This window comes from Odocoileus virginianus, chromosome 9 (assembly GCF_023699985.2).
Source record: "Odocoileus virginianus isolate 20LAN1187 ecotype Illinois chromosome 9, Ovbor_1.2, whole genome shotgun sequence".
Taxonomy (NCBI): domain Eukaryota; kingdom Metazoa; phylum Chordata; class Mammalia; order Artiodactyla; family Cervidae; genus Odocoileus; species Odocoileus virginianus.
Genome location: NC_069682.1, coordinates 72,128,379 through 72,139,387, shown reverse-complemented (window position 1 = coordinate 72,139,387; position 11,009 = coordinate 72,128,379). Strand labels below are relative to the sequence as shown.

The 11,009-nt window shown below is 40.4% G+C and overlaps 1 protein-coding gene across 1 annotated transcript in view; it reads right to left on the bottom strand.

The window, feature by feature from the left end:
* Window positions 1–2,716: 2,716 nt before the first annotated feature.
* Window positions 2,717–11,009, bottom strand: part of CSE1L (chromosome segregation 1 like) — a 34,364-nt gene continuing 26,071 nt past the window's right edge. Inside the window, exons 16-25 of the mRNA XM_020906208.2 lie at window positions 10,828–10,931; window positions 9,019–9,116; window positions 7,692–7,842; window positions 7,340–7,548; window positions 6,876–6,973; window positions 6,688–6,773; window positions 6,086–6,167; window positions 4,695–4,841; window positions 3,592–3,823; window positions 2,717–2,935 (exon numbers count right to left, since the gene is read on the bottom strand). Of these exons, the coding sequence (XP_020761867.1) occupies window positions 2,846–2,935; window positions 3,592–3,823; window positions 4,695–4,841; window positions 6,086–6,167; window positions 6,688–6,773; window positions 6,876–6,973; window positions 7,340–7,548; window positions 7,692–7,842; window positions 9,019–9,116; window positions 10,828–10,931 (1,297 nt within the window). The 3' untranslated portion in view covers window positions 2,717–2,845. The remainder of the gene's footprint in view (window positions 2,936–3,591; window positions 3,824–4,694; window positions 4,842–6,085; window positions 6,168–6,687; window positions 6,774–6,875; window positions 6,974–7,339; window positions 7,549–7,691; window positions 7,843–9,018; window positions 9,117–10,827; window positions 10,932–11,009) is intronic.

The following is an 11,009-nucleotide window of genomic DNA, read 5'->3' as shown; positions in this document are numbered from 1 at the left end:
GAATGATTAAGAGTTGGGTTGCAGAGCTAATACTCAGGTTTTCTGAAATGGAGTAAAAGATCACAATCCAACAGGGTGGAGAGACCGCCGACATTGCTGGTGTTTGCCTCACAAATCACACCTTTGTTAACAGACTGCATGTGTGCCAAGACGCTTCAGTCGTGCCCCGCCCTGTGACCCCGTGGACTGCAGCCCGCCAGGCTCCTCTGTCCATGGGACTTTCCAGGCAAGGATACTGGGGTGGGTTGCCATGCCCTCCTCCAGGGGATCTTCCCAACCCAGGTCTCCCACATTGCGGGCAGATTCTTTACCAGCGGAGCTAGACTCCCTATTTATTATTAGACTTTTACCACATGCAGCTAACATTCTGACTGAATGCCAGATTCGTTGTGCCCCACAAATAACGAAGGAATGCCCAGTGTGGGCAGAGACATGTGACAGAAATTGGCACCACCTTTCCCACAGGATAACTGGCCCAATAATTCCACCTTCAGAAAAAAGATGAAAATTGGCCTAAAAGGTTGTCTACTTCAAGATTTATAAAATAAAAATGCTACATAACAATGATTGTATAATTTAGTAATGATATATCCAAATGATAAAAGTATATAACCACTGAAAATTATATTTGCCAAGTAAATGTTTTAAATGGTAAAAGGTTTTTCTAAAAAGCATATAAAAGTTTATTTACAGAATGATCTAAACTTTGCTTAGGAAAGAATAAAAGTGCTTGAAGGTAGGAATATGAATGATTTTTAATTGTTAAAATATTTTCCTGTTTGCCACAAGGAAAACATTGATAAAAGAGGAGATACGGTCAAACGGCGGGAGAATCACTGGGTCCAGCAGGAGACTCTCATGAAGGACTCTTCCGTGACAACGGCCCCGTGTCTAGGACCGTCCTGAGAAGAGGGCTTTGCCGAGGCCGGGACTCCCCGTCTTCCCACCCCCAACCTCAACAACTCAACTGACCGCTTCGTACTGACGAGTCCTCTACAGGTTCTCCCAAGTACTTCCAAGTTGATTTGTTAAAACCATCCTGACGATAAGTAGTGGTATTCTCCTTTTTCAGAAGAGGAAACAGAACCGTGGAGGTCAAGGCCTCAGTGACAGACATGTGATTTAACCCAGCTCTTCATACACCCAGAGAACTGGCACCACCACTGAGGAACGGTCACCGAGACGTCTGGAAAACACACCACAGCAACTCCAGCCTCCCATCTTTTAAACTTTTTATAAGATAGGTATAGAAACTGTCTTGGATGCAGTAAGAAATCTCAATTTTAAACATTAAAAAAAAAATTTAATATTCATGAACTATGCTACAGTAAAAGAATGCAACTACCAGCCTTCCTTCAGGAACTATTTTAAGAGGTGCAGTCACAAAGTGAAATGGTCTTTCATTCATTTTAACCGAAGAAGGAAAAAATTCAGAACTTGAACTCAGAAGACTGATGAGGACGCTGAAACCAGGGTCCTCCAGAACAGTGACCTGCCAGCACCCACTCAGCTGTTACCCAGCAGCTTTGGCAAGCTCAGAACCAGAGGTCCACCAAGCGCCAAAGCGGCACCAACGCTGCCATTTCAGATGCTTCATCTGTACCCGATCATGCTCATAGTTTAAAAACAGATCTCAATGCCATCTCAGTATTCATCTGCCAGTGACAGCTTTAGCCACATAGTAAATATGATCTAATGCTTCCATTACTACTCAAATAAAAAATAATTAGGTTGGTAGGTACAAGTAAACTAGATTAAACTGGAAATCTCTCAAACAACAGAACAAAACCAACATGAAGAAAATAAAGCATTCAAGTCAGGTGGGGGAAAAAAAACACCACATAATCTGTACAGAATCAGATTCCGGTCTAACTGCACTAAAGAGACACCCGCATCCTTCGTAAAAACTGCGCCTCCCCACGTCGGTAAGTCTGATTCTTTATCCTCTAAAGACAGAGGCCATGGAACCCTGGAGGAGCCAGGCTGGCAGTCTTTGCCAAGACAGATGCCATGGTTCAGAAAGTTCCAAGGAACCTCTGATCTGCAGAGCAGACAGACACCGCAACAGGGGCAAACACCGGCACCGCCTGAAGCAGTCCCAACAGCCTCGGGAGGAAACGCTCTGCCGGCTCCACACCCAGAGGAAACCACTTCCCAAGGCTCAGGCTGCCAAGCCTCTAACACACAAGCCTCAAACCTGCAGCGATGTTCTCTTTCCCTTATTAAAAAAAGACTAGGTAATCTGAAGGTGAATTGTTTAGAAATTAGGATTTTATGGAGTCCAGGAGAGGAAAAACTTAAATTCTTCATTATAAAAATATCAGCACCAAAAAGCTGTCCTTAAGATGTTCTTAGATACATATTTTAGGACTTTTTTTTATTGCTGATTACAGATTTAAAACTATGAAATGTGCACTTCTTGGCAAGTTACACAACTGATTTCTTTGCTTATTCACATTTTCAGTAAAAGCTTAAGGAAAGACAAAAACACAAAGGACAAGAGAAACACAAATGGCAACAGCCTCGAAACAAAAGGACTCAGTAACAGAAAAAACGTCTCCACAGTCAGTGTCCGTCAAAATTTTAGAATTGTCAGAACAGTACAGTGCAAATGCTGAAATCAATGTCATACACTAAGCTAGTAATACTTGTCTTTGTAGCTGCAAACTGACAAAGTCACTCAATTTATGATCACACAAAACTAATCTGCTCACGGTTCAGCTTAAAACAACATTTAATGGACAAGTTCAAAAAGAACACGCTTTGTTTTAATGCAGCTGTGCTCAGGTGTCTACATGATGTCCTCAGAAACCATTCTGGACTAAGCCAATTCAAAGAAGGCAGTTCAAAGCAGCGTCACACTAGCCGCCTGAAGGTATCCTTGGAGATACTGGAGCGCTTCTGCATTGAGGCTGGTGCTCACCATTGAGGGGACCTACAGATGGGAAACAGATGACAGATCTAAAACGTGGAGCCACAGGAGTTACTGTTTCATTGTTCAGTGTGATAGTGGTATTATGGCTGCTTAAATCAAGTCCTGTTGGTTACTGATGCCTCATGAAGTACTCATGGTAAAAGACATGATGCCTAAGGCTTGCTCTCAAATTACTTAGTGAAGGTCTGTAATAAACATGAGTATTTATTACACTAAGTTATGTCCTAAATTTTCCATAATAAAACAATCAAAAATATAGATTTTCTGACAATTTGTAAGACTGTTTCTGGCTAATGCAATATAAAACCATTATTAGGTTTACTCTATGGTCCATTATTTCTGAATATGTTGCACTTAAAAACATTAATACCTCTATTTTTAAAATGGAAGGATTACTTCATTCTGCAAAATAAATACATTTCCAGTCAAAGGGTTTTATCCTCCACTTTATAAAGTCTTTACTCCTAAAATCATTTGCACATCATAAAGGAAAAAAGAGCCTATCACTTAAAGAGAGAGATCTTGCCTGTAACTATCTGAGGTCGACTTGCTGAACAAGGAAAACAGGCACCTTCAGTGCCTGCCCACACAGCTCTGTGAATGAATCAGATTAGCTCAGAGAAGAGGAGAGCTCTCTGAGGTAACAAGTCACCTACCCTCCCCGGGCAGGCAGTAGACAGCTTGTGCAGCGACTGTGCCAGGTGAATCTTGGGGTTGTTCACCATCTGACCGACAGGGTCGTGCTCCTTCTTCCCAGCAAACGCCAACTGGGAGAAGGCCGTCTGGTATCCTGGGGTATCTTCTATATCAATGAAATGTTCTTCATCAGGAATGGTATCATCCTCAGGTAACTCGAATAGGCCAATCAGAGACTGTAGTAAAGGAGTCCTGGATTGGAAGAGGACAAGATTTAAGTAACTTCTCGGAAGACTTAAATTATTAATAAAGGAGCAATGTCTTCAGAGACAGGAACTATAGACTCATCGTCTCAGGAGGAGTAAGGGATCCTTGAGATTAAGACGGACACCAGTGATTTTGTCTACTGGAAAGCATTCTTCAATTCTTTGGGTCGCAGCATGCCGATGTCCTTTGCCCAGAACTCTCAGTGCTGGCTGTGTGACCCAGGCTAGTTAGAAGGCCATGTGTATGAAGTCAAATTGAGGAGATTCAATGGTTTTAAGTTAGAAGAAATAAGCTTCAAGTTGTCAGATCATTTGATGTAAGAGGCTGCCTGACTGAAACTGTAAGGGCGAGGCAAGCGGCCAAGAAAAGCCAGAGCATCAAGGGGCGAGTCATCAGCACAGCATGTGAGACCTTCCGCCTATTCAGTTTCTCCTCTTAAAGGCTTAAGCCAGTTTAACGGAGTGACTGTGTAAAAGCCTTATAGATCACCGGGACCAGGGACTCTCAGCAGTCTCTCTAAGGGGTCCGTGATTTCCCCCCCCCAAACTTCCCTGGTGGTCCAGTGGTTAAAACTCTACGCTTCCACTGCAGGGGGCACAATTTTGATCGCTGGTTGGGGGAACTAGGGTCTTACATGCTGCTAAGCATGGCCAAAAGAAATAAAAATAATCAGGAAACAAAATCTTTCTAGGTCCAGAAGAATCCACAAGTCATGTCTTAGATTTGATGGTAGCTACAGAGGAGGCTGAGGTCAAAACCCAATTCTCTTGGCCCCCAAGAGAATCAGCTTGGTTAATTTTGTTACCACAGGGGAAGGAAACTGGGATTTCCAAGACCTCCAGAATGGAGTACTTACCATAGTTTGGTATACTCTGTGTCCATCATCGGGGGACATTCCGTTAGTAATTTAGTTATCCCAACAGCACAGATCTTCTTCTCTACATTTCCAGATACTTTCTGAATTTCAGGAATAATGATTTTTTCCAAAACCATTCCAAACATTCTGTTAATCCAAGCAAAATAAATTCACTCAATATTTAATTACAGTAGTCTAACTTATTTACACTCAGTGACTCCTTAGGAATATAATAAAATACAAAAAAAGGCTGCTAATTTTGGTCAACAGAAAGGAAGAGATCTAAAAAAATTAAACTGCTATTCTGACCAACTGCCACCATCTTCTGTGAATACTACACCTTAAGCCACGCTCAAGGAAAATCTTTAGAGCCATTTTTTGATCTTGCACCTTTTTTTGCACTTTTTTTTCAGATTACTCAAGAAATCTGAAAAACTAACAATCAGAGCATAGATAAGCAAGAAGAAAAAAGAATCACTATCACCTCACCATCCAGCAATAACCAGTTTTAACATTTTTGGATTATAAACTTTCCAACTTTCTACGCTTACATACCTCTAAGTATGTGAATGTTAAAGGCTGTATTTTAAAAAAATGATTTGGCCAATGATTATTGTTGCAAACATCCTGGAGTTAAAGTTTTCCGTAATCCTACATGGTATAAAATTCTTAAGTTTATACTTCTGTTATTAAGAATTTATCTTATTAAATTCTTTGAAGTGGAAATGGTAAATATCAAGGCACATGGGCATTCTGATCTCTGACAAGCGTGTCTTTTCGCTCTATGGAAAGACCATGCAAGTCTAAGCATAATGAGCACTTAGTGAAACTGCTCCGCTCCTCCTGACTTCCTATAGCTAGAAAACGTATTTTCTGGTACTTCTCAGGTTAATTCCTTTTTCGCATTTCAATCAATCGGGAATTATTTTTTACTCAGTACAGATATCTATAAAGTTCTTTCCAAGAAGTTATTCTCTATCATTACTTTACTGCCTTCCTTCCCTAGTAAATGGGTAATGCTGCTTAACTGTATTCTTAATGCATATATACTAAGTCAAGAGCAAAATTTCACTGATCCAAACTATTCTCACTTGAAAAACTACTGCTGACCTTAACAGAGAGAGGCTCCTAGAGACATGCCGGACATCTAACACAACATAAGGCCCTGGCTGTAAAGAATACAGCAGGTAGGGGCAGGGACCTTTAGGAATTAGAAAAATGCTTGCAGGTGATTTCTTTACAGCCCAACCTCCCCCCCACAAGAATATTTTGGAAACGACAAAGATACTATCACTGTGTCAAGAACTATACAGACATCTATAAAACAGAGACTGAGAGGTCAAATGTTTTGTTTTTGAAAACAGGATGATAAATAATAAAAGCAGACTTACTTTGGTTGTATACCATCAAATATTTCCTGCAGTGCTAGCGCCCCGTATTTTATACAATACAAATTAATAAAGACTAAGAAACCTGTCGAAAGGAGATGCAGAGTATCAATACAGAGGACTGCATTAAATAAGCAATTTAGTCAAAGTCTGCTAAATAGTTTGGCATCAATACTGGCCTTTTAATACAACTTAGCATGAGTCACTCAGTCGTGTCTGACTCTGCGAACCCATGGACTGTAGCCCACCAGGCTCCTCTGTCCATGGATTTCCCAGGCAAGAATACCGCTGTGGGTTGCTATTTCCCTCAGGGGATCTTCCTGATCCACGGATCAAACCCACACCTCCTGCATTTGCAGGTGTATTCTTTACCATCTGAGCCAACAGGGGCAAAAGGTTTCCATATGGTCTCTCTCTGATTTATAGTTCTTTATGATTTTTCTATTAAAAATATTTTGATGTTTAAACTTACAATCTAACCTTTGGAGCACAGTATATTGAAAATGACTTAGTTTTAGAGAACAGAAGCATCTTAAAATATTTTATATATAAAATTTATAAATGATAAAAAATTTCTGTAGGAAAACTCATATGACTTTACTTACTCTTGATAAACTTTGTTGTTTTGGAATTCTGAAGTCTTTGGAACAGAAGAATGAAGATTTGCTTCCTGTATTGGTCAACTGACTCGCTAAAGAATTGAAGAAAAAAGCAACAAAATAAATCCAGCATTGTTCTGAGTCCCGAACAGAATCCTCAATTAAATGTACAATGAAGCTGTATTCATACTCACGGGGGCATGTGCTCTATTATACTATTTAGAAGATAAAAACCTTGGTGGTCATTGGCTTTGGATGCAATCAGCTTCTGGAAGACACCTAGTAACCCAGGCTACAACAAATTAGATTAAATAATAATTAGTTAAAGAGGCAAGGATTAATTATTCTGAAAGTTAAACAGGTGATCTGTTTTGGAAAAGTGCATGCTTTAATTATCTAAATAGCATTTTCTCTGTCTTACCTCTGAAGTATGGGGGAGGGGGGAAATCCCAAATAATAAGCCCTCAATGTTAAGTTTCTACCAAAGAGATAAACAACTAAAGGATACCTAGTTCTAATAAAATGTATGTTAACATTTTCTACTATCCCTTTATAGTAAGTTCATTTTAAGAAATTTTTTAAAAATTAAAAAGAATCTGCCATCTCTAGTTTCTCAGTTATCTTAAAAGTTAGTTATATCAAAATAAATCTGACTCACAATTTTGTCAGCTGCAGCACTTGCTATTGTATTTGAACCTCGTTCTAAGAATGCCTGGAGAAGCCTCACTAGAGCAGGAATATTTCCTGTTCTTTCCCAAAGCACTGGCTGAAGGAGATGAGGAAATAAGGCCATGTAGGATGACGGGATGTCATTTTTGTGTGTTTCCAGAAGTAAAGACATCACTTGAAAGACATACGGAATAAATTCTGTTGATAAAAGTAAAAACAGCTTTCAGCTTCAGAATTAATGGCCCCGACACAAAAGACACATATCTCTTAGGCAGGTTGCATTTTATTATCACTTGAATAATTTTTAATCAACCAGAAAGAAAATAACTTTCTTTACTTACCTTGTACATCATTTTGTAAAATTTCAGTAAACACCAGAAACAAAGCCTCCTCAAAATTTACAACAGCAGCAGGGTTAGACTTGCAAGTTATTCTTATGGATAAACATATTGCCTCAAACATATAGTGATTAAAGTGAGGTTTGCTTGGGTTCTGAAATTTAAAAAAAAAAGCTTATGTCTAATAATGTAATTCACTACCTAAAACACATTTAACCTTACTGAAAACATTAAGAAGAAAAACACCAATTATACAAAAAGCCTAGATGTTAAAATTTTATAGTGACTTGAAAATTCAGAAAATGAAATAGTAATACTAATGCCAGTATGGGCTTCATTTTTAACAGGCAAATGTCTACTTATGAGAAATACTTGAGAGGCACAGGAAGGTGACTGCACAAACCTCACTCCCAGTGTTTATGAGGAACTTTTGTAGGCCTGTGTGTGCTTCCCCAGCGCCGCCACTGTAACAGTGATGGAGGAGATGAACTGGGACACATAGGGCCCGACCCTGCCTCTGGCCTGGTGTTGGACCTCAGGCAAACCTTAACCTCTGCAGGCCTCAGTATGCCTACACCTGCAGCAGCAATCCTTCAAACCAGCGGTTTTCAATTTTCTCTTTCAATCAAAATCTTTTGAAGGCTACCATGTAAAGCTGAGGAACTGAAGATGAGGGCCAGGTCAAAGTGGAGACACCTTACTCTCTTCTCTCTCAATTCCCCAAAACCCAAGCAGGCCCTAGACGCTTACCCAGGATTCAATAGAAAAATGACCAGTATTCTCAAAGTCTCCCTAATACTTCCTAGGACTTCATCTCCTTTTAATAGAATAATTAACAAGAACCATCTGCACATGAATTTTATTGGACTTGGATTTTTCTTTTCTAAAACTTGGTATTAATATTTAAATACGGATCAAAATATCTGAAAAATTTTTGATCAAAGAAGGAGTGAACTTTATTTTGGGGGAAATGAGTCAGAAAGAAGGACATTAATCTGAATAGCCTCTTTTGTGTCCATTTGGGGCAAAGCCTACTTCTTCCATCTAAGATTATTTCAGATTGTACTTTCTCAATTCTCTTCAACGAACACGTTACTTTTTAAAGTGAGAATAAAACGTTTTCAAGTTTCTGGGCTTACACTTAGAGGTGACTGCTGCCATGTCTCCAATCTATGTCACCCCCCACTTTCAGAATCATGTATTAACTGCTGGTCAGGAAGAATTCATAGATCTCTCCCTGTCCGACTGATTGCCAAGCAGCTCTGAGGCTCAAAGAGTCTGAAGCATTCAGGGTAAAAAGCAACCACACTCTCACAGCTGGCTCTGTTACCTTACTAACAGCTAACAGCTTCCGTGTGAGCTGAGTGATGAGAGTAGGGATGTAGGGGATTATGGCTTCCTGCAGGAGGGAAAAGCTTCTCATGATAGCTGTAAAATACAAGAGCAGAAACAGTTTAGTTAAACCTCAGAATAACACTTCTTAGGGGGAGAAGAGAGTCTTCTGATTCATAAAATAAAATTTTAAGACTCTGAAACAACCCTCAGATAGCTCTCTACATTTAAAAATAATCTAAAATTTCCCTTCTAAAATCAGGCAACAAAATCTATTTATTTGTTATTTCCAGAAGGCTTAAGGGACAGTAAGAAATAATGAAGTGACTAAAGAGGTGGGTAAAGAGGAGGTGAGTGAAGTAGGAGGCAGACACAGGGAGCAGCGTGTGGAAGGGAGTCTCCTTCACCAGCAACCAGTGGCATGGGATTTTACCTACAGCCCACTGGAAATATCACAACCCACCACAAGCTGAAACAGAAGGCCACCTGCCCATCTTCCCACAAAAGAGAAACGAGGAGCGTGAGGAAAATCCAGAAATACACAGCAAGCGACAGAGGGCCCATGCTGTGAAATTAACTGTTCATTAACAGACACCCAAAAAACACTGGGCAGCGGAGATAAATACATTAGGCTAAAAGTACATGATGGCTGTTTCTACACAAATGGAATAGAAGGTTACTAAGTACAGCATCTATGATATGCCAGGCACACAGGACAGAAAGTCATCCTCTTTCCTCCTAAACTGCTGTGATGCCAAAGGCTCGCCCTCCAAGTAGCTAACTGCTCCCTATCCTGCAGCTCAGCGTAGACACCACTTGCTAGAAAGCCGAGGTTACAGGATGGATTAGCGTCCCTCCACTGGGCTGGCACAGAATCCCTGCATTCACTCATACAACAGTCTTTACTGGGAAGCTGCTCCATACTACATACATGCTCCTGAACACCCTAGGAACACAGCAATGAAGACCACGGACCAGTCGGCTGCCTCAAAAAATGGACATTAAACAACAGTAGTTACACATCACTGTTGGGAGAAATACAGTGCTGAAAACACAAATATACCTAGATACACACTTACAAACAGAAATACATGCACACACACCCACCCATCCACCTAAGGGTTCTGACCGACCAAGCCAGAGGCACTGGGAACAGTTTCTTCGAAAAGCACTTCCTGCTGCTGCTAAGTCACTCCAGTTGTGTTCACCTCTGTACGACCCTATGGACAGCAGCCCACCAGGCTCCTCTGTCCATAGGGTTCCCTAGGCAAGAATACTGGAGTGCGTTGCCATTTCCTTCTCCAAACCATTTCCTATGTGTCATATAAACTGTGCTGGACTCTTGGAATGTCCCAGAACTGTTACTAAGACACTCCCCTAACACAGCACAGGTGCCTACAGCTAGCTGCCTGCTTCCTCGGCAGTGGTATCTATGAAGGCAGATCTGTGTGGGGTCCATCAGACACACCCAGATTTCATACCCAGACCTAGCAGAGCATGCTGTCAATAAATGCAGTCCCAGCTCATCTCTGCCCTCGAGTGTCAGTCAAGGAAAAGAAAAAAGGAGTTTGATACGGTTTATTTATTTATTTATTTATTTTTGAAATGGTTTCTTTAATAAGAGGAGTTCTATATCAAGTTAGGGTAAAACTTTCTCTGAAAACACTGTTAACAGTAGTGTTTTTCATTTAAAAATATCTAAACCTACCAAATTCTCAACATAACCTAAACTACAACTCAGTGCTGACCACCCCTGCAGTCTATGAGATTAGATACTTAGAGTCTGTATACCAGGGAAATGGCCTACCTTTCATAATATATTCATTTTCTGAAGAGCCAGGAAGTGTGAGAGCTTTGAAAAGGTTTGTTAGCAGAATCTCAACAAACGGTGCGATTTCTGCAGCTGTAAAGCTATAGATGAAAAAACAGCTTTCAGTCACCACCAACTCTTGAGTGTCACTCTGGAATACCCTTGGCAACTACTAAATC